Source organism: Hyaena hyaena, unplaced genomic scaffold (genome assembly GCF_003009895.1).
Source record: "Hyaena hyaena isolate Hyena2069 unplaced genomic scaffold, ASM300989v1 scaffold_178, whole genome shotgun sequence".
NCBI lineage: Eukaryota > Metazoa > Chordata > Mammalia > Carnivora > Hyaenidae > Hyaena > Hyaena hyaena.
In genome coordinates this window covers 2,239,382-2,263,711 of record NW_024080807.1, presented here as the reverse complement: position 1 = coordinate 2,263,711, position 24,330 = coordinate 2,239,382, and the positions used below count along the sequence as shown (strand labels likewise).

Sequence of the window (24,330 nt, the reverse complement as noted above, 5' to 3'; positions counted from 1 at the left end):
TCTAATCTCCCCCTTTTTAAACGGCATCATCTTTTTATTTCTTGAAGCAATATCGTTTGTTACCTGAGGATGCTAGTGATTGTTTTTCTTCTGTCCCCTGCTTATTTCCTCCAAATTTCTGCCGTCATATTGGAGCCTTCCTCAAATATCAAGTCCTTGACTGGCTGTCTACATTAAGAAAAGGGCACTCGGAAAGTTAACTGTTTTTCATGGGTGGGACTTACAGACTAGCAGACTTCACCATAAGAAAGCAAAAGAGCCAGCTTTTTTCACAGGGACATCCCCGTTTGTCGGCATCTTGGTCCTTCTGTGGAGCCTTTCAGTTTCTGCCCGAGTCCTCTCTGGGGAAGGGTGAACCTGGAGGTTTCTCTGAAAACGACAAGGACTGGGTTGGAATATAGGGCTCTTGCTTAGGGTTCCTGTGCTTTCTGTCCAGCCCGCTGCCAGTTCATGTCTGTTCTAGAATTCAGAGCCTTAGGGATTTTATTTCTCTACAAGCTAAACATCTGCTCTTTGGCTGGGTTGTTGAAGGGGCAGGTACTGTGGTGGGTGGAGTGGGGAAACAGCCAAGGGCTTCTGACTACTCCCTGTTGACCATGAGCCAGTCCTGGGAATTTCAGGCCCCTCCTCCTCTCCTGTCTGTTCTCAGGCGCCTGGGCTGTGACCCCCCCACTCTCCTGTAGGTCAGCACTCCTCCTGTCCCCCCCCCCCGCCCCCCCCCCCCCCCCCGGCCCACCATCACTGTCACTTCTCACCTGTCAGTCTTCTTCTCCATTGGTCCTTCTGGCTTTATACCTTTTCAAATATAACTTTAATTTCAGAGGAGAGTGGAGATAAGCACCTGGGTCTAAAATGTGTTTTACTGAGTTGCCTTCCCTGTGAACAGAAAATCCGACCAAATCTTTTTTCTCTCTCCTATTTTTTTTTTAAAGAAATAGCGTACCTTCTAAAATATTATCTGTCTCATTCTTGCTAAATTGTCAGTAACATGTATTAAGGTTCTATAAAGGGTCCACATAATGCTTCTGGGTGAAAATGTATCCAATTTTCTAAGCTATAATTTTAAATGTGTTTGAGTTAAGTCTTCTTCACTATACTTTGGTCCATAATCGTCTTATTTTCTTTAGGATTCTTATTAAATACAGCACTATTGCTTTTATATATACATGTATACATATATATATGTATATACATTATTTCTTTTATACATAATTTCCTTTTATATGTAATCTTATTTAAAGTGGAACATTTGTATTATAAATATTTTGTGTCTCTTTGGGGTTTGTGAAATTTTTAAATATTTCATGTTGTATGTTTATCTTCCTGTCTTGTTCTTTGTTAGGCATTTGATTTCTTTAAAAAAAATTTTTTTTACTGTTTTATTTATTTCTGAGAGAGAGAGAAAGAGAGAGACAGCGGGAGCAGGGGAGGGTCAGAGAGAGAGGGAGATACAGAATCTGAAGCAGGCTCCAGGCTCTGAGCTAGCTGAGAGCACAGAGCCCGATGCAGGGCTTGAACCCATGAACCACGAGATCATGACTTGACCCAAAGTCGGATGCTCAACTGACTGAGCCACCCAGGCACCCCAGGCATTTGATTTCTTGATTTCTTTTCAAAATAGTCCCCAGCAACAGTAAAACTATCACTTAATATTACTTAGTTATCTGATTTTTTGTTTGTTTAAAACTTCTTAATATGTCAGTGGCTGAAGTAGTAAAAGTTACAAGACATGAAGTTTCAATAAAATTATTTTATCTGTGCTTCTACAGTGAGAATTTTGATTAGGATTAATATCAATTTATATATTAATTTTTACATAATTTCAAATAGCATTTTAAGTGTATTTGGTACTTCTCAAGAGAGAATTTTTAGTTACCTCTCTTCGTAATATGTAAACTAAATTTGATCTCTGAAATTGAACCCTTAAACTATTACAGTCCTCTCGATCATCTGCCAATCTAAATTATAGAAGGGGTGCCTGGGTGGCTCAGTCGGTTGAGTGTCTGGCTTCAGCTCAAGTCATGATCTCACAGTTCGTGGGTTCAAGCCCGTGTTGGGCTCTGTGCTGGGCTCTGTGCTGACAACTCAGAGCCTGCAGCCTGTCTTTGGATTCTGTGTCTTCCTCTCTCTCTGACCCTCCCCTGCTCATGCTGTCTGTCTCTCTCGGTCTCAAAAATAAATAAAAACATAAAAAAAATTTTTTAAAAGAAGGTATTAGATTTATCTATAGTATCTAAAGTATATTAATCCTGGATAGATGACTTCTAATTGCCAAACCAGGATGTCAGTTTCAATGAAAACTAGGAAACACTGTGGCATTACTAGATAGGATTGATCCTCCATAAGCATTTTTAAAGGTCTATGTGAGGAAACCTTAAAATACCCTTTTACTTATGATGATATCAAGATTTTCAGAGACTACATTGATGTACAGTAATGTACTATTCTATTTTGTTTTAGAGAGAACATGTATGCATGAAGGGAGTAGGGGCCAGAGGGAAAGAAAGAAGGAATCTTAAGCAGTCTCCATGCTCAGTGTGGAGCCCAACACCGGGCTCGATCCCAGGACTCTGGGATCATGATCTGAGCCAAAACCAAGAGTTGATGCTCAACTAACTGAGCCCCTCAGATGCCCCAGTAATTAATATCTGTGGGTCTCAATTCTGAGCGCACACCAGAGTTACTTAGAAGTTGAGTAAACAACATCTGTGTGCATAGAACCCAAATGGGAACTGTGAATTAAAAATCTCCTAGGTGGGCTCAGCTTTTTCGTTTTTTTTTTTTCTTCATTCCTTTTTCCTTTTCATCATAGGTAATTCTGATATATATCCAGGGTGGAGAACCATTTATTTCTTAGGATTGAGTATGTTTGCTGTAGGAAGATACCTAAATTTTAAAAAATTTAGTGGTTTATATACAACAGATGGAACGTGAATTATGTGAGCATTGATTCCAAAATAACAGAAGCAGAATTTAGGAATAGCAAGATCGGAAAACATGAGAGTTTCATGTTTCTAGTAAAATAACCACTTGATTATTTGAGAATTAGAACATTTTAAACTTAGTAAACTTTCTAAGTTATGTCTGCTCATTTACTGGTGGTATTGAGAGCATAAATTGATATTTTTAGAAAATTATCATGAATGTCATTCTCACTGTTAGTTGCACATTGTTTTTGATCAGAGGAAAACAAAGGGTTACTTTGAGTTAAGTACATTTTAATTAGTCTTTTAAATGTTTATTTTTTCGGAGACAGAGATGAGGAGGGGGAAAGAGAGGGAGACACAGAATCCAAAGTAGGCTCCAGGTGCTAAGCTGTCAACACAGAGCCTGACACTGGGCTTGAACACACAAACCGTGAAATCATGACCTGAGCTGAAGTCTGATGCTTAACCGACTTAGCCACCCGGGCGCACCTAAGTACTTCTCTTTAGGTGCTGCTTTTATAACCAGTGTATGTGAAGGTGATCAATTTTATTTGGATTCTTGAATTTTAGGTTTGGTTACTCCTCCTAACTAGCTGTGTGATCTCTTCTTTTCTTTAAGATAATACCTGTGAAATTCAGTGGGCTTTGAGTGTCTAGGATTAATTGACTTCTAAGCTTGAGAAAGTGGATTTATTGCAAAGGATATTATTTTAAACCCATATATATATACTTTGGCAACTCTGTTTTATTCTGCCATACAAACATGCCATAATTTAGTTAGCCAGTCTCCTAATGGTGAATACTCTGGTTGTTTTCTATTACGATGAGTTGAGTTATTGACGTTATCAAGTCAAAAGTGATGTATTTTAAGTGACTGTTATTGCAAATACCTGTCTAGAAATACTTTCCAGTTAAAACTCCTATCAGCAGTCCTTGAGAAAGCTTTTTATACTCATACTCACCAGCTCTAGGAATTACCAAAATGGAACATTTTTGACAGGTTGAAATAATTGCATCTTGTGGTTTTAATTTGTAGCTATTTTTAGTTATAAGTGAAATTGATTATCATTGTATATGTTTACTATTTATATTTAGTGTCTAATTTCTGAGAAATTTATATCTATTTTTCATCTTTCTGTTGGGCTTTTCATCTATTTATGTTGATACATGATATTTGGATAAATTAAGGAATAGAGTATATTGTTGCATATATAATAACTGTTTTTTAAGTTTCTCATGGGTCTTTCCTCTTTTCTGTGGTAATATTTGCCACTGTGAAGTTTTAAATATTCATGTAGTCACGGGCACCTGGGTAGCTCAGTTGGTTAAGCATCTGACTTCGGCGCGGGTCATAATCTCATAGTTCATGAGTTTGAGCCCCATGTCAGGCTCTGTGCTGACAGTTCAGAGCCTGGAGCCTGCTTTGAATTCAGTGTCTCTCTTCTCTGCCCCTTCTCCACTCATGCTCTCTCTCTCTCTCTCAAAAATAAATAAACATTAAAAAGATTTTTTTATGTACCTGTAATCAAATTGAGCAGTCTTCTATGGGTTTTGAATTTGATATCTTGCTTACAGAGGTTATTCTACCCTAAGATTACAAATACATTTACTCATACATTGTTCTAGAGCTTCTATTGTTTAGTTTTAAATGCTTTCATTTTTTATCCAACTGGTATCTGTTGTTAGTAAGGGACTCACAGACTTAAAAAGGAGGTCTAGCTGGCAAATTAGATATAATAGTAATATATATATTACATATATATACACACAGACACACACACACACCCTTTCAGTATACCTTTCATCCTAAAAGATAAAATACATGTAATACTTAAAAGATACATAGCTGATCCTTAGTGACCCTGCCTGAAAGACCAATAGCTCTTTCACGTGGTGGCTGATAAAGATGGCTCTGACCACTCTATGAAACCTCTTTGAGAGACAGTGTAATTATTTCAGGAAAAAAATGACAGTTAGAAATGCATTTGATGGAGGGATATTTTGAAAACTGAGTGTATTTCTAATAGGACATTGAATTTGTTAAAACAGACTTTAAAAAATTTTTTTAAAAATGTTTGTTCACTTTTGAGTGAGAGAGAGACAGAGCACAGCACAGAGCCTAATGGCAGCTTGAACTCAAACCATGAGATCATGACCTGAGCCAAAATCAGCCACCCAGGCTCTGCTATTTAAAAAGCCTTTTTAGCATAATTCTCAGAGAGTTGTCATTTAAGTGAAAGGTCCTCCTGCCTCTTTACTCTCTTCGCATCGTCCCTCCCTTCCCTGATTTATTCATTACTTAAGTAGTATTTATTGGCTGTTTGATGTTGCTCATATGAAGATGTTATGTACTCAAGTTCTAGTGTTGGAAGATACACATATCTATAGAAGTACTGCTGGAATAATGCCTTTTGCAAGACATTTATTGGTGAGCAGGTAATTCGCAGATAGGTCAAAAGTACCATTTTTCTCCTAGTGTAAATGAAGTAATTTAAATTAAAAAAGATACTTGGTATTAAATCTATGTAATTTAGAAGAAAATAAAAATGGTTATGTGATGGCTAGAACTTTAATTGTAGGAATTTTTATGACCTGAATTGTACTGTTAATTTCCATTTGTTTCCAGGTTCACTTTGATGGCTGGAATAGTTGCTACGATTACTGGGTAGATGCAGATTGTCCTGATATTCACCCTGTGGGCTGGTGTTCAAAAACCGGACATCCTCTTCAGCCTCCTTTGAGTAAGAGATGCAAGGACAACTTAAACAAATGTTTCCATTTTCTTATGTAGGGTGCTTAATATTTTCTTTTCTCTTACCAATTTCTTTCTTTTGCTTTCTCCCTTGTACATTTATTCTCTTGGGAATCCTTTTCTTCGCACATTTTCAGTTAACATCGCAGTCCCAGAAATATAAAAGAAAAAAATAATGTTTGAAAAAGCAAAGTTTATGTTGATTTTTAAACTTTAATTTAGAAGTACTCATCACCTTTCAAAATTGATACTGAATTTTTGGAAGACAGTTCCTTAGGCTGTTAAAGTGTAATGTATCAGTAGTGGTTTGATACCGTAGTTTTGCAAAATGTTACCAGTGGGAGAAACTAGACAGAGTGTACAAAGGCTCTCCCAGTCTATTGTTATCTAAAACTGCATGCAATTTACAATAACCTCAGTACAGTCCCTTTAAATTCGATTAAAAAAAAAAAAAAGAAACGTGCACTGAGAATTTGACATACTGTGATTTCAGCTTTGAAGGAAAGCATATACATTGTAGCAGAAAATATGTAGGAAATACAGTAGATTATTGTGGGTTTTTAAAAAGTTTAGTGTTTAGTGGCTTCACTTGTTTCTAGATTCACTACAGGCTGCATAAAGGTACAAAAATCCACATGCATGCTCTTTGTTACAGTATATTTAAAATAACAAACCTTGGAAACAAAGATTACTGGTACACTGATAATACAGACACTGTGCAACAATCAAAGAATGTTACCATTGAGATGGAAAGATTTATAAGATATGATGTTAAAGACTAAAGAGAAAAATGTTTCAGAATAGCGCACATTGGTGCAGTTTGGGACAAAATGGAACAAAACCAAAGACTTGATACGTGTTGACATACATACGCACACACATATAGGTATACATGGGAATGCTTAGAACAAGGTCTAGCACATTACACAGGGACATAAGTGGTCAGGGTAAGGGAGTGTATGAAACATGGAGGGGGTAGTGTGAATGGAATTTGTAACTGGTTTTCTATATTCTAGTGTGGGGTTTGAAATTTTCACAATGTATAAGTATTTGTAAACTGATTATGTTATTTACTTGATGAAAATTGTTTAGAATCTCCTCATTAATTCACAATAGGTATTTCTGGAATTTGTGACACTGATAGAGGGTTAGATCAAAGTGTACCATTTTGCTATTGAAGAAATCTCAATAGTGTGAACAAAAGCATAGGGAAAAATCTTTAAAATTAAAGACTTTAAAGATATGGATAATTTTTATTTTATAGCCTTTGGTTAACTTCATGCACCTTCTTTCTCCCTCTCCTTTTTTTTTTTTTTTTCTCTTCCTTTCTTATAGGCTCCGTAGAATTAATGGAAGCTTCAGAACATGGCGGATGCTCAACCCCAGGGTGTAAAGGGATTGGTCATTTTAAGAGAGTGAGACACCTGGGCCCTCACAGGTATGTGGTGCTGCTACCTAAATGGGAATTCCTTACATGGTCAAGGAGAGGGTGCCTGTCCCACCTATGTATAAGATCATGGTTTCCATGTATACTACAGAGATGTGAGGTAATTTTCTATATAAAAAAAATGTGGTTGCCATGGTGATCCTGGAAAACCGAGGAGTGTGTCTATAGTTAAGTCTTTCTGGAAGAAAATGCATTCACAGTTTAAAATAGATTTGCTCTCGCTCTTTGCCTTTTCTTGACAGCCTGACTAGTTGTATAGATACTTACCTTCTGAAAGAGTCACTCTGGGTTGACTGTTAATAATGAGAAGAGGGCAGGCCCTGTTGAAAGTCCTTGTTTGGTAGAATATGATGTGCTTGGGGGACTCAACAGTTTGAATAATGAGAGTTGAGATTATCATAGGTTACCAGCACAGATCACAAGAAGCACAAATACAAATAGTCAAATGATGCATTGATTCAAAACAATGTTGCTCAGTATTTTTCTCTTACCCCTTAGGAACTTCAAAGAGAAACGGAATTTACACATTTGAAATTTGATGTGTGGTGTAGGCAGCGTGGGGGGGTGTCTTTGTAGACATTTGAAGGTATATTACTGAAATACCTAGAAATTCCTATGATTTCACTGAGATTTTCAAGGAACAAACACATCACCTGTGTTGAGAAGTATTAAGATAATCATTTGTCCGCGTAAATGTTCTAACTGCACGTTAATTGGATGGCCTGGTGAGGAAGACGATCCCTTGTTTGTCTGGTTTGTATAGGTTATAAATCTAGGTCTTCTGAAAAATCTGATGATTGTGCTGTCTGCGCCTCTAAGAGTTCATAGGAATTGTAAAATGGGTGTAATTATTTTCTCTTTCTTTCTTTCTTTATTTCATCTCTGCAACCTCAAATATTGCTTATCTCCCTTCTGCAACCCTCGGCCGGAGATGTATATGGAATTCAGTCTGTTCCAGCGTAAATAGTGTGAACGTAGGGCAGTGATTACATTTACAGATATCCATTTAAAAAGCCTTTTCAGTGTTTGTATAGCTGCGTGATTAATTCAAAGTGAGTTAAATATACTGTCTTAAAAGCTTGCTCAATATTGCTGAGTGAAGGTGGCTACATTATTTTCAGACATTATTTAAGTCTACGTGCCAGAAATAACTCATCAGCATGCTAAATTTCCATTATATATTAGTAATTTTTTTCGTTCAGTAAATACTTTTTTTATAATAATTTATGTTTATTGAACACATATTTACTCTGCACAGCATGTTGCTGTAACTGTTTATTACATGGGTGAATAACCTGCCAAAAAACCCTATTAGCTTTAGTATTATTTTCTTTGATTTTTTTTTAATGTTCATTTATTTGTTTTGAGAGAGAGAGTGCCCGTGTGTGTGTGTGTGTGTGTGTGTGTGTGTGTGTGTGGTGAAGAGGCACAGAGAGAGTGAGAGAGAGAGTCCTAAGCAGGTTCTGTCTGCACTGTCTGCACAGAGCTTGATGTCAAGCTAGGTGTCACAGCTGTGAGATCATGACCTGAGCTGAAGTCAGGAGTCAGATGCTGACCTAACTGAGCCGCCCAGGGTCCCCTCTTCCAGTGTTTGATGAGGCCACTGTGGCACTGGGGAGACCATGAGGGGAGCAGAGAATGGCACCCGGTCTAGTGCAAGGATCCGTGATGTTGACCATGACCTTCTCATTGCCTCTCAAGGCACCGCTCCAGGAATTAATTATAGACCCAACCTTCAAAGAACCCAGGGACTAATGGAAATATAAAAGCTGCACATAATTCAATTTAAACACAAGATACAAACAAGTAACTAATATCAAACCTTTGTCAAATGTGTCTTTCTGCTGCACAACCCCAAGATGTTCATTGGACTGAAGGTAGTTTGCTCAAATTATGAAGGAAAAGAATAAAGAAGTCTTAAAATTGGATCAATATTGATACTACGTTATTGGGGTTCAGTTGAAAATCAAAGAAAGAATTGTTTTGGCCTTCTGGAAAGGAAACCCACCTTCCAGCAATGTCCATTGTCTCTTTAGGGTTTACTTTAGGTCTGAGCAGAGAGGTTTGCTGTCATGGCAAGGTCTTTGGTGACAATCCTGTGTCCTGCCTGATGGTACTCGCACTCATGGCCACCTTTTCCTCACTCTGCCGCTGACCTCTGGGGATTCCTCACTGGGTAACACCCATTTCACAAAGTTTAAGAGATTATCTTTGGAGCATTTCTTCAGAGGTGCAGTGTTATATTTGTTAAAAGAAGGGGGAGATTACAGGGAGAAACATGGAAGATTTTTATGGAGAAATGTGGCAAATAAATCTTTCAGTGAGGGCACCTGAGTGGCTCAATCAGTTACGCATTCAGCTCTTGATATCGATTCCAGTCATGACCTCACAGTTGTGAGATCGAGCCCCATGTTGGGCTCAGGGCTGAGCGTGGAGCCTGTTTCGGATGCTCTCTCTCGCCATCTCTCTCTGCCTCTCCCCAACTTGCACTCTTTCTCAAAATATAAAAAAATAAGCATTAAAGAAAAATAAATCTTTCAGTGGAATTGGAACTAGTCCTTCTTCCTCTTGAAGAAGGAGACCTCCTGGCTTAAAAGACATGTATTGATAAAAAGGCAGTGCTTGTTTCCACGTCATACAGAGGGCATTACTAGCAGTTCTGTGGATGGGTCCAGGCCAGAGTTGGTTGACTAGAGACTCGAGGATGCTGGGAAACCCTAGCAGCCACTGTCAGCTTCTGCCATGTCGTCTCTTCCGTTCTTCTTGGCCCTTTACCTGCCCCTCCTAGGTCTCCCTGACCATGCTGTCCTGTTTACAATGCTCAAAGCTCTTTATGTGACAGGATATTAATCCTTACCAGGCACAGCTTGTTTTCCATTTCATTAGTAGACTGCAGAAGAGCTGGAGCATCATGGATATTCTTTGAAAGGTTCCTTTCACTGGCACTTATTTTTGTCCTTGCTGAGAATGCCGTGTTTAGGAAAACATAATGAGAAAATTCTCTTTGGATTAATTTACTGAGAAACTGCATAAATCAAAACATGCATTCTTTGCTTAGATAACAGGGAAAGTTGCTCTTTTAGCAAGAATAATCAATTCTACGAACACGCAGACAAAAGGCGATGTTTTGACTAGCAGTTGTTTTTGGCTTCTCTGAAAAATTATAATAGTTGAATTTGATGTAAGAGGTGTTAGAAATAGAACATGTGTCTCAGCAATGAAATTTGAGAATGTTCTGTTTTCAGATGTTGAAATGTAAATAATCAGGGAGTGAGTTGAATGTGGACGTTATTCTTATCTCTAGGGATATTCAGTAGTCGGATTGCTTAATTCTCTTTCTAGCAAGAGATCAGTAATCTGGGTTGTTTCATGGTGTTTCTCTTTTTGATTCATTCATTTGGTCTACTGAAAGGTCAAAGAAGGGGAAGAGATTAAAAGAGAACTAACATTCTATGAAAGTAGATATTCAGCATATCTAGTGCCTTCAGGAGTAAATCTTTTTTATGTAATATTTGATCTTGGAGAAAATAAACAAAAAAAATGAAGAGTATTTCCAACAGCTTCTAAAAGGTACTCGTAAAGTCCATGGAAAGTTTTAAAAATTAGTGCCTTTGGACACACACCTGCAAACTCTAAACATTATGTTACTTGAGCATCCATCATCCATCCATGCATCAAACATACACTTATTGATTGCCTGCTTTGTGCCAGGTGCTCGGTTAGGTGACGGGCTGCACAGAGGGAGGGTCCCTACTTCTAAGGAGGCCAGCCTGTTGTAAACAGATTTCTGTAGAGGCATGAATGGAGTAGCACCCTTTCCTGACGGAAACAGAGAACCTTCATAAGTGAGTTGTGTCATGGAGTTCTTAATGTTGTTTATTTTTGCTGATGCACTTTTACACCGTAGGGATTAAGTGTTAACTCTTCTCTTTTTTAAATAATGATAACAGGTAAGGTTTATTGAGGACTTCCTTTGTTCCAGACTCTGTTTTAGGACTTACCTGTGTGACCTCACTAAATCCTCACATCAGCTCTGTGAAGCAGGTACTCTTCTAATCTCTGTTTTACAAGTAAGGGAATAGGTTTGCAGTAGTTACATACATGCCCAAGGATCAGACAGTGGCAGAACCAGAATTCAGCCCAGGCTTGTATGGCTCTAAGTCTCTATTTGTAATGCCTGGACTCTGGTGTAAAGCACAGTGGCCTGATAGAGCCTGCCTCATGTTTTTTACAGGTTTTTGTCAATGATAAAAGTGTGAGAATGATTATGTGATCATTTAAAAAACCAAAGATGTTAACTGATTATTTAAATAAATGTATTCACAATTAAAAGGATTTTAAAGGTGATGTGGGGAGCAGTGAACAAGGCAGTTCTTCCTCCCTTCCTAATAAGTTGAACCCATCTTTCCTGGGAAAAACTGCCTCCTTAGAGGGGCTGGTGGGATATTTATATGTATAGCTGATAGGAAATTATTTGCTACCAGAACAGGGTGTACTCTAATAAAATTCTTACGGTGGATAGTTGTATAATCCTACGTGAATCTCTTCCTCTGCTCCCTGAGGAGCTATGTAATGGTAAAGAGTTGCACATATATGTATTACATGTGTGTATACTCATGTATACATGACATACACAGCTTAGTACATGAGAAACTGGAGATGATTATAAAACTGATGGGAACCCACTATCTCCACAGAAGTTTGATCAGCACTGGTGAGTTAGAAAGTTATTCACTTTTGAAGCTGTATGAACTTTGTAAATGTAAGAACACGGAAACTGACCAAGAGGTTGAGTATTGGTGGAAGACAAACCAACTATGTAATAGCAGCATCTCACTAGAAGATGGTACTGAGACTGATTGAATTGTCACAGATTAAAGATGAGGACATTCTTTGCTATCGCAAGGTCCTGCATGCCCCCAGCCAGTGCAACAGGGGGCAGCCCGAGCTCATCATCTGGGTTGACCAAGAACTGATAGAGGGACGCTGAGCACATTCCCTTTTCTAAGCCTCAGTTTCTACATCTGCAAAACCAAGGAGCAACTTCCCAGGGTTGTGGGAGTTAAATGAGAAAATGTTGGAAAAGCACCTAGCGTGTGCGAAGTGCTTGAGCCCAGGAAATCCCTGTTGTTATCCTCCTCATTTTATGAGTGAGAAGACGGAGTCTCACAAGTTGTGCTTGCTCATTAGCCAGGAGTGGGTGGGGCTTCAGAGGCCAGGCCCCTGATTTTTGTCCAGGGCACTGGTCATCCCTCTGGAAGGTTATCCCCTGTCACTGGCGCACACTTCATTTGCATTTTGTGACATCCTGCCCCCCCTCCCTTTTTTTTTTTTAAATCTTCTCCCACTCTGGGAACCCACTGGCTTCCCTCTCTATCCCACAGTAGGTATAAGAATGCTAGGTGTATAAGCCCACTTGACTTCTCTCAGGGTTCAAAAGAAGAGAAGGTGATAGCTGATCATTGTGGGATGGCCTTGATAGACCCTCTTGGCCCATTAGTAAATTCCTGCCTGGAGGGCTGTGATCATATCCCTTACTTCAGGTTGAGAGTTTTAAATTCCTCCCTGGCCCTAAAAATCCAAAAGAGGCAGATTATTTAGACAGTAAGTCTTCATCTGTCTTGCCAGTCTGTGAGCTGTCCAAGTTTATATGTGGGGATCTTAGAGAGAGAGAGATTCTTCCTTCACTTATTCAACAAATAGGTGAAGGGGCTGCTCTCCTAGATCTTACATTCTAAGACTTCTAAACTGTAAGTCCACTCTAGTGTGTAGTTGGGGATGGAGATGTAGCCCATCTAAGAATACCGTGGGTCTTCCCAGTTTGGGAGCAGGTGGGATTAAGAACAGGACTCTCATTTTCTTCACTTTCTTCATATCTGATAAAACTTAAGGTAGATATACAGACAGATATTCAGTAAAGCCAGTTGCTTATAAGCCAGGTGCTTCACCGTGAGTGAAACATGATGGTTGTGGTACTCTAGGAATAGCAGTGTACTCTCTGTTTGACAAAAGAACCCAAAAATTGTATTTGGATTTTTTCCTGCTGTCACAAAATGCTAAGTAGATACATTTGCAATAAAAATACACAATAGGAGGAAGAAAGAATAGAACAGAGTTAAAGATGATGATCTGAGGCTTGGCTAGTATATTTTCTTTGTCAGAAACAAAGATTCAAGAATAGCAGAGGAGCTGGTTATATTTCTTACTTTTTTCTTCAGAAGAAGGGAGTTCAGGGGCGCCTGGGTGGCTTAGTCGGTTAAGCGTCTGACTTTCACTTAGGTCATGATCTCGCGGTTCGTGGGTTCGAGCCCCGCGTCGGGCTCTGTGCTGACTGCCAGCTCAGAGCCTGGAGCCTATTTCAGAGTCTGTGTCTCCCTCTCTCTCTGACCCTCCCCTGCTCACGCTGTCGCTCTCTCTCTCTCTCTCTCCTAGAAATAAATAAAAATATTTAAAAAAAAAAAAAAAAAAAAAAGAAGAAGGGAGTTCATTGAAGATGATGAATTTGGTTTTAAACGTATTTATTATGAGGCAACCCTGGGACATTTATATTCTGTCTGTTAACAGTTATTTATTTTTTTTGATGTTATATTTTGCCTGAAATCAAGATGAAAGTAAGGCAGGCTGTTGGGAGCTGTTTTCTGAACTCATAGGTTGAGTAAGAACTCCTTACGAGGTTAAGGTAAGTTGTAAGGACTCTTCCTGTCAGATGGTGACCCCGATATCCACCCCCACCCAATTATTTCGGCTTGAGTACGGACCCCCAAGTCACCTTGTTAATTGGTATTAGGAGTGACTCATTCTGGCCTTGATATGATGATTGTACTTTGTGAAGGAACTTACTGTAGGAACTTCTTTTATGATTATGGAGCAACATTGCGTTCCTGAAAGACCTGTTTTTCTTAATACCTCCCATTAAGGGATGAGCCTGACTTTTGCCTTTACTATGCTAATGCCACTTCCGGCTGTTCCCCATTCTTTTGCATGTCAATGCTCTGGAGAATCTTTACTGATCAAGGGATTTATCATCAGAATGTCACTTCTGGGCTGTTCCCCATCCTTCTGCATCCTTTTGTGTTCTAGAAAGTCTTTACTGATGAAAGGATTTATCATCAGAATGCCACTCCTGTGCCATCCCCCAAACACTAAATCATAAAATAAAGTTCAGTCTCAGACAGTGCGGAGAGGCCTGGCTGGTGACTAGAAAGAATCTCGCCTCTCTCATCCCTCCCTCGCCGACACCGTCCATCCTTCAGGGACCCCTGGACCCGTCCGGAGCGGAACTCTTGCAGCAGGCCTCCACCTCCCTCAGGGGAGCCTCAGGGAATAGGGTTCTCCCCTTCCTCAGGCCTGTGACACCTTACAGAGTGGGCAGAAAACTGAAATGTCTCTGGGCAGAGGCTGCCACCTGGGTCCTTCCATCAGGAGGAGTGAACAAATTAATGAGATAATTAAAGACAAGTTACCTAAGCATTTTAAGCCTTAGTTTGTCTCATGAGAAGCCCTCATAGGGTACTGTGAAGGTTAAGTAAAACGCTGAATGGAAAAATACTTTAGCACAGTGTTTGATATATAGTAAGTGCTCCGTAAATATTACTGCTTATTTCTTGTTTTTATTGTCGGGTTAGCATTATGTACATTTATGTCAACATGTGATCAAGTGTTATTTTTGTCTTTTGCACAGGTGTCAGTGTAGGGTAATATTTAGTTAAATAAAATTAAGATTGTATTTTAGCTTTCAAGATCTCTGTGATAGGTTCTATAGGCTGTTATCAGAATCACTTAGGATCATTTTCAAACCCTTCCCTCCTTCTCCTAGGAGAGTGTATCTGATTCCCTTGGTGGAGAATAGACATACATTGATTAAAAATTTTCCCTGGGTGATTATCACCTGAAGAACATATAAGACGCTAATATAATTTATCTAAGATCCAAACCACTTCCAGATGTAAGGAGGCCTCCTAAAACCAGAGGGCAGGATGGGCATTTAGTTGGAGGGGTTCATTATGTATTAGAGGCCAGAGATACGGAGGTTGCACAGTTGTTCCGAAGACTGGAAAGCTGAGGCCTAGGCAGAGGATGATACTGACTTAATGTTGATTTAACAATTAGTGACCTAGATTTCTTTTGCTTGATAGCAGGAATTAGCCCCAAATGGGACCTGAGAGACCAACCAGGAGTCCAGGGGTCACCAAAATGAGGGAAGTGAGCTAGATGGGTCATTATCCCAGTTGGCATCTAGTCTCCTTTTGTATCAGACACAGGATTAACTACAGATAAATTTATGTACTGCCTAGGATATCAGGTGTACATCTGGACCTGAGACAGGAACATGGGGGAACCTCCTTCCTTTGGAGGCCAACAGGAAATGAAATGGCCTGTGATGACCCTGAGCTTGGAGGATCACTTTAGGAAACAGATCTGCTCTATCCGCCCATCTGTCTCTCTCTGTCCCACCTCTGTCACCAACCCTCCTGTGGGGCTGATTGTTCCTACAGATATGAACAGACTCTGCCCTGGGACCATATGCAGAGAGAATCCTTCAGTGATCAGTGCTCAGTTCCACAGATTTCATCCAATTGTGTTCTGAACATCTAGTGCAAAGACACATTTTCTATCAGAAGAGACTTAAATTATGTCTTAGAGATAAAATATTTCATACACTAGGGGCACTTGGTGGCTTAGTTGGTTAAGTGTCCAACTCCTGATACCAGTTCAGGTCATGGTCTCTACAGTTTGTGAGTTTGAGCCCCACATCGGGCTCCATGTTGACAGCAAAGAGCCTGCTTGAGATTCTTTCTCTCTCCTTCTCACTCTCTCCCTCTCTCTGACCCTCCTCCACTTGCTCTCTCTCTCTCTTTCTCAAAATAAGTAAATAAAAACCTTAACAGCAACAAAAAAAAATCATACTCTGTGTTTAATTCTACATATATACATAGTATTAACATAATAGTTAAATTTTGGAGTTTTATATTCTGGAGGCTGTCATTTAATTAAAGTATGTTCTAATGGATATTCTAAGAATGTGCTTTTCTTTTTCTTTTAATATTTTAGTGCTGCCAACTGTCCCTATTCAGAAATCAATTTGAATAAAGACCGAATTTTCCCAGATCGCTTAAGTGGTGAGATGCCTCCGGCTAGTCCATCATTTCCACGAAATAAAAGGGCAGACACAAATGAAATCTCTTCATCTCCTGAAATCAGGTAATTAGAATGATAATATTAGTGTTGTTTACAAGTCCTCTGGTTGAAAGAGGTTTTCTATCTCAGATGCTTTCTGTTCTACGCTTATCTTTTCTTGGGCATTATTGAAAATGCATTTCATTTCATGTAAAATGATGATGGAGATCAGTAGTTGGATTTAAAAAAAATAAGCAGAGGGTTTATACAAGCGTATCTGAATCAGACAGGCTTTCTTCTTACTTATTCATCTTTTAGTTGTACTTTTGGGGTGTTAGAAGTTTAGAAATTCCAGTCATTTTACTTCATATTTCTGAATGAACTGATCAACATATAGAGCCATCCTTCATGAGAAAGATGTTTATATTTTTGTAAAGAATGGATGTTATTTCTTTTTCATGCTTATGCCAAGTACTTGCATATATGTTACTGCTTTTAATTATTAAGATCTTAAGTAGTACAGTTGACCCTTGAATGACATGAAGATTAGGGGCACTGATCCCTCTCCCCCACACAGTTGAAAATCCACGTATAGCTTTTGAGTCCCAAAAAACTGAACTATTAATAGCCTATTGTTTACTGTTAAGACAGCCTTAACAATTATGTAAATAGTTCATTAACACATATTTTGTATGTTGTATGTATTGTATATGGTATGCTTACAATAAAGTAAGCTAGAGAAAATGTTATTAAGAAAATTATAAATAAGAGAAAATGCATTTATGGTAGTATATGTATATTTATTGTAAAAAAAAAAAAACAACCATACAAATAAGGTATAAGTGGACCTGCCAAGTTGAAACCCGTGTTGTTAAAGGGTCAACTATATAAGCTCAGGCATTTAGTTTTGATTTCACTTGTAGAGTTGAGTTGGTGTGTTTTAAGCTCAGTGGATTAGTCAGCAAAAATCTGAATTTTGTTTGATAGATCTTTAAGTAAAAGGTCTGTGCCCTTACATTAACTAGGGATACTACTTTTAAAAAAACCAGATTAGTGGAAAGGTATGCCTTAGCACTTAGGTTTTGGGAGTTTCTTTTTTGGAGTATTTTAAAGCCTAAGGCTACATAGTTTTTTATTTATATAGTTTGTAACTTCCATTCCTATAGATGAACCAGGTGGACATTTGAATTAATAAATCTGATTCTAAATTCACAGCAATGCTATTGGAGTAATGGTATTTAAAGTGTCAGTATTCTTAAAGGAAAGCAATTTTATCTTCTGGATGGGGGGGAGCTATAACTTCTTTAATTAATAACAAGAAGAGGATTTTTTTTTTTACCCGTAATACGTGACTAATAAACATAAACTCATTTTACCCAACCCAGCACTCCAAAATGAGGTCATATCATATGAGGAATTTTAAGACAAATAAAGTACTAATCATATAGTAATGATTACAGATATAGAGTTCATTGATTCTGACCCACAAGGTGGTAAGAAAACCTAGTATTAGATTTCAGAAGCCAAGATAATGTTTATAATGTCAACAGAGTACTATGAAGTAGCAGCAGGCCTGTCTCACAGGCTTTTCACTGTCTGGGCTCCAGGCCAGATTCCTAGGACCAGAGTCTCCTCACAGCAGAATCTTCTTGGGTTGGTTTTCTGGGGTCTTTTTTTTTTTTTTTTTTTTAACTCAGAAGTCATGTAAAAACTGTCAAAGTGGATCTGACCATTCCATGACCTGTCTTGTATGAGGTTCTTCATGTAATCACCTGAGACATTTTTAGTTATATTATATATATATATATAACATATAAAATATATATATATAAAATGTATATAACTATATATGTATATATATGTGTGTCTATATATACATACACACCCTATCACACATGTTTCCTATCTAAATATTCTTCTGTGTCATGGATTTTTAGCCCATACTGTCTTTTGAGTCTGTGAATTCTGACCTGCCATTACTTTGTGTGAATGAATACTTACCTTAATTTGTATTCAAATTTCTTCAAGTGGTCTGCTTTCATTGTTGGGTGCCAGAATCTGGTAAATGAATATTCCATTATTCATGATTTCAGAGACTTTGTTCAGATTTCTTCATGGCTTTCTCTTTCCAGATTTACTATATATTTTTTTCATAGCTAGAAGTAACCTGAGAGATTTGATTAGTTACATGCAGTCAAAAGAACATGAGGGAGACCATCAAAATGGCCCCTCTGTTTTAGAGGGGAACATTTTTGACCTAGATTTTCTTCTCACTGTTTTTTTTTTATGCAGAAATATTTTTAAGAGACGCTTGAAGACATTTTGATATTTCAAACTAAATGCTTCACTGTGCATATTTGAAGAAACAATATGTTTCAAAATAACACAGATTTATTTACTTGTTTAAAATTTAAATTTCTTTCAAATTCTTGAAAAACTTGGCTTCAGATTATTTTCTTTTTTTCTTCTGCAGGCAGTCACTAGTTCTTATAGCAATCAAAATGGGGGTGGCTGGGTGACTCAGTCTGTTAAGCGTCCGACTTCGACTCAGGTCATGATCTCTCAGTTCGTGGGTTCAAGCCCCACGTCGGGCTCTGTGCTAACAGTGGAGTCTGTTTCAGACTCTGTGTCTCCCTTTCTCTCTGCCCCTCCCCTGCTCATGCTCTGTCTCTCTCTGTCTCAAAAATATATAAGCATTTAAAAAAATTTTTTTAAGAATGGCGCTTGGTCTCTTAGATATAAATGGTCATGAGATGGCAACATATCATAGGTGTTAATAAAAGAAAAATTGCCAACAAAAAGTGTATCTTCTGGCTTGAGGATGGTTTGATCTAAGGTAGAATTAACGGGAAAAGTTAGCTAGCTTCTCTGCTCTAAGTGAATCTGTGTGAACATACTTAATATTTTTTCATTTTAAGAGTAAATATAAAGGTTTTGGATTATAATTTCTTTAACCGGATTTAGGGATGAAATAGTGAGCTGTGCAATGCTAAGAACAGTGACTAACTAGTAAGTAGTAAGCCCTCAGTAAACGGTAGTTCGTATTCATGTTACAAGAGGGTAGGTTACTTATTTGTTGTACAGTATAAGAACTGTAAACGAGTAAAAGACAGGCTGGCCCATTTCTTTGACATTCCTAGGTTAAACTTTGAACATAGCGTTCAAGACGATTCTCTTGAAACCTGATTATGTTCTTTCTTCTTTTCCCATATTCATTGCTGACACGAATGGAATTTTTTATTCAGGTTTTAACACATGTTCTTTGCATCCTTTGTAATACTCCATTAAAGTTGGTAGCCAGACCACTGTGTTTTTTCTTTTAAATGCACTCTGGCCCAGCAGGAGACCCTTTGCATGCCCAGAAGCAGACCCGAGACCGAGATTCAGTCAGGTGGTTTATTTGGGAGGGAAGGAAGATACCAGGAGGGGAGTGAGGAAGTGAGTTGGAGAAAAGAAAACAGCCCATGAAAGCCTTGTGGTCACAGTGATGGCTACCTAGAGATTGCAGGAACACGGGCCTGCTGCGACCACTCTGGGAGCCCGTGTAAAACACACACCTCCAAGTCTTCCCAGCACAGGGGTAAAGGTGCTGAGGTACTCAAACCCTGGTTACCTTCAGCCGTAATGTGAAGCTGCCAGGGGAGGAAGCACGCAGTGATTCCCCTGCACAGTGGGCAGGGCAGCCCGAGCGCAGCTTAACCACGCAGGAAAGAGGAGCAGAGAAGGTGAGAGCTGGCCTCTGTGGCAGAAAGTGCTGTCCAGGGCACATGGGCCAGGCACTGACAGTGTCCACTATGCCATTCCATTCACCTGATTCCGATGCTGGAGGGTCCACCAGAATGAGTGCTACGCTGGCATTGCTTTTGATCTGGAAGCTGACCTAACAAGGCCAGATCAGTTAACAGTGCAAGGATCGTGTATTCCTTTTCATACCATACCATATATACATACATACATACATACATATATTTCTTTCTTTCTTTCTTTCTTTCTTTCTTTCTTTCTTTCTTTCTTTCTTTCTTTCTTTTCTTTCTCTCTTTCTTTCTGTCTGTCTTTCTTGCTGTCTTTCTTTCTGTCTTTCTTTCCTTCTTTCCTTCTTTCTTTCCTTCTTTCTTTCTTTTTGGGAGAGTGTAAGCAGAGAGAGGGGGATAGAGGATCTGACACAGACTCTTGGCTGACAGGCTGACAGCAGTGAGCCCGAGGTGGGGCTCCAACTCACGAACCATGAGATAACCTGAGCCGAAGTTGGATGTTCAACTGCCTGAGCCACCCAGGTTGCCGTATAACCATTATTGTAAGGGCAAGTGCACAGGCTGCCTGCTCCCGCTGGGCCCATAGACGACTAAAGTTCCACAGCAGTAGCTCCTAGACTTGCATCAGATTCCCAGGGACCTCCACAGAATTCAGATTTAAGGGCCCAGAGGCCCACAAAGAAGCCTGGAAGCAGGCTAGCCTAAGAGTCTGCATTTAAAAAATGTATTTGGAAGTATATCTCCCTGCTTGAAACTTTCAGTGACTTCCCATTACTCCTGAAATTAAGACCCTTAATTCTGAACGTGACCTGCAAGGTTCTTTGTTATCTGGCCCCTGCCCCGCTCCCCAGCTTTACCTCTCTGCCAGGCTCATTTTTAAACTTAATGCTTCAAACACCTTGGTTCTCAGACATCCTTTCTCTCTGCCTAGAGCCTCCATGCCTGCCATCTCCTCGCTGGTCTCTCATTTTTGCAGGCTTCAAGGTCAGTGTCGTTTCCTCAGGGAAGCTTTATCTGGTCTGCTAGAGTAGTTCAGGTTCCTCATTCCATGCCTGCACAGTGCACATCCCGATGCTATTGACAGTTTGTGTAAATACTTCAGAGTCTGTGTGAGTTGCTTGACAATAAGCTCCCTAAGGGCAGAGGCCACATTGCCTCTGGTCCTGAGATGCGCTCAGCACCAAGCACGCCACCTGGCACACAGTAAGGATGCAGGGTGACCTTGTCATCCACCAGCCTTCAAAGGAAACATAGCAATTTTATAACCTAAAAGGCAACAGCTGTATGACGTATTTGTTCTGGTAAAACACCTGCATTCTTGACTTTGTTAGATTCCCACACCGGATATCTCTGGGGTGATTATGAAATGATGAGATGAATCCCCCAAATACATACTGGCACTCTTTTATGAATGAGGCAGTGCTTTCAAAACTATGGTCGTTGTAATTCCTGCCTCACATGGAAAATACCACAGAAATGACGACGCTTTCTATGGCACACCAGGGAAGTGAACGGGACCGCCTCTGGGTGACCAGATGGCAACATTAGCTTCTGGGAGAGCTGTCAGGAACTTGTAGAACTCAGAACACTTGTTCCCAGGTATCCGAGCTGGGAGGCTCTGCCCCCCATGAAGGTGGCATCACCTTGAGTCCTTTTGTCAGCATGCTAAATGTATAGATCTTTTTTCCTGTAGCAGTTTGTCAAATGGATGGTTGGGATATGAGTGAATCCCAGTGTGGAGAGTCTGCCGTCCTTTTCAGTTACACCGACTCATCAGAAGTGTGAGGAGTGTCTGTTGTGCCTGGTGTTTTCAGTGGGAAGGTTTTCTCCGCTGGGGAAGGGCAGCGGCTCCTCTGCCCTCACAGCGCTCCTGGAAGCCGGATGGTGAGGCAGGGGCCTCCCGGTCAGTGGCCGACTTTGTCTGAGGACTGGTAACCTTAAGTCTCCACGAGTCTCCAGCTGAATAAAAGTATGTGTACATCTCTCCATATCTTAATAAAACGTATGGGTTTCAAACTTCGTTTTGCATCATTCATCAGCTGTTTGTTAAAATGCAGCTTTTGAAGTATCAACCTCTAGAGATACCAGTTCAGGAAATGTAAGGTGCATCCCAGTTCATTTTTAGCAAGCACCCCCAGGAGATGGGTGCAGGTGACCTGTATATTAGGTTTTGAGAATTATTGTTGAATATAAAGGCCTTTCTCTGGAGTAATAATTAAACATGTTGCCAATTGGAGAACATCGGCATCTATCCCACATAGGCTTATCCTCGTGAAATCTGTTCTACAGCTGCTTGTAATTGTGTTTCTAAATTAGGTGCTATCTCTATTAAAAATCATGGAATGTTTCGAGCTCCCATGTTGGTTAAGCCTGCTTAGACATAGCTCCAGAAACATAATAAAGCATGTTTTAAATATCTGCCAAATGCTTGGGTTACTTTGCAAGGCAAATGCCCATCGCTAACCTAAATCCAATGAAAAATTTCAGTCTGTTCAGGTCATTATAGGCCATTAAAATGGATTCTCAAGTTGTAGGACCAGTGTTTCTACTCAGAATTACAGTGAGCAGTTGTAGGAATTGCACCTATTAATCTGATTTATATTTTGAGGATGAATCCGATTTGCTAGACACACCAAGAGCTAGTCTGTACAGTTGAGGAGGGCACTGTTAAACAGATGGGAAAACAAACTAACATAAATATGAGACTATAAGCTTATAAAAATCTCTTCATTTTGCAGAACAGCAAGATCAAGTAGCATAACATTAATTTAGAGCCAAAAGTTCTAAAAGATTACAAAGGTTGATTTAGGAATCTTTAAAGCTTTGTTTTGCTTTCTGAGGCTTTCCGAGCCCGAGGGTTCGGTATTAACAATTGGAGAAAGTTTTTTAGAGGACTTGGCATTACCTGGCCATGTAAAGCCTGTTTCCCCTTTCAGCCAGTGGGCTACCAGATGTGGATCAGGAGCTGTGGAAGTTTAAAAATAGTCTAGTTCTTGGAAATCTGAGCCAAATCTGTGTAGTGGTTAGTGCGCACCAGAGAGAAGCCCAATTTGAGTTAAAACACAAACCCTCTTGCACTATTGGTGGGAATGCAAACTGGTGCACCTGCTCTGGGAAACAGTGTGGAGGTTCCTCAAAAAATTAAAAATAGAACTACCTTATGACTCAGGCATAGCACTGCTAGGAGTTTACCCAAGGGATACAGGAGTGCTGATGCACAGGGGCACATGTACCTCAATGTTCATAGTAGCACTTTCAACAATAGTCAAGTCATGGAAAGAGCCTAAATGTCCATCAGCTGATGAATGGATAAAGAAATATGATTCATCTATACAATGGAATAATAGTTGGCAATGAGAAAGAATGAAATCTGGCCATTTGCAGCAACATGGATGGAACTGGAGGGTATTATGCTAACTGAAATAAGTCAAAGAAAGAGAGGTATCATATATTTTAACTCATATATGAATCTTAAGAAGCTTAGCAGAACACCATGGAGGAGGTGAAGGGAAAAAATAAAAAGTTACAGAAAAGGGAGGGAGGCAAACCATAAGAGACTCTTAAATACTGAGAACACAGTGAGGGTTGATGGGGAGTGGGGGAGAGGGGAAAGTGGATGATGGGCATGGAGGAGGGCACTTGTTGGGAAGAGCCCTGGGTGTTGTATGGAAACCCATTTGACAATAAATTATATTAAAAAAAAAAAAAACAGTTCTTAGGCCAAGCACTGTGATGCCACAGCAGCCCTTCACAGTGTAAGGTGTGTGACGCTGTCATTACGGTGTGTCCGCAAAGTTGTTGGAACAGTAGTGTAGCAGGGTCTCATTTTATCTCCTACAATAGCATTAATTCCTGACTCAGGAGACTCGTTTATATACAGCAGAGAAGCAGCGACATCTGTTCTCTTTTCTACGACAACATGAAAGTAATGCAGCCTTGCTCGTCCTGTAATACAGAGTCTTTATTCCATAATGCTCACCTTATTGGTTAGGACTTCTCATTTCATAAGAGGATTGATTGATTGATTGATTGATTGCTGAGTCAGTTTTTTTCTGGAGGATTTTTCCTTGGCATTTTGATAATATCCACTGTATTGACTCGTTTTATTACTTTTCTCTACTAATGTATGTTCCTTATGCTAAATTGTAACTTAATAGGCATATTAATCAAAATGTTTTCTTTTTAATCATTAGGTAAATAGTAGACCAGGTTTACCTCTCTGAGGCCATGTTTATGAACACACTATTAAAACCACTGCTAATGTATCATCTCAAAAGGATTGAAATCTTGCCATTTGCAACAATGTGGATGGAGCTAGAGTGTATTATGCTAAGA

The 24,330-nt window shown here is 39.4% G+C and overlaps 1 protein-coding gene across 4 annotated transcripts in view; it reads left to right on the top strand.

Moving 5' to 3' along the window:
• L3MBTL3 (L3MBTL histone methyl-lysine binding protein 3) overlaps positions 1–24,330 on the top strand; it is a 122,681-nt gene that overhangs the window by 73,495 nt on the left and 24,856 nt on the right. For all 4 annotated transcript variants that reach the window (XM_039240439.1, XM_039240440.1, XM_039240436.1 and 1 more), the window contains 3 exons: positions 5,554–5,668; positions 7,015–7,117; positions 16,178–16,327. In XM_039240439.1, coding sequence (XP_039096370.1) covers positions 5,554–5,668; positions 7,015–7,117; positions 16,178–16,327 — 368 coding nt within the window. The remainder of the gene's footprint in view (positions 1–5,553; positions 5,669–7,014; positions 7,118–16,177; positions 16,328–24,330) is intronic.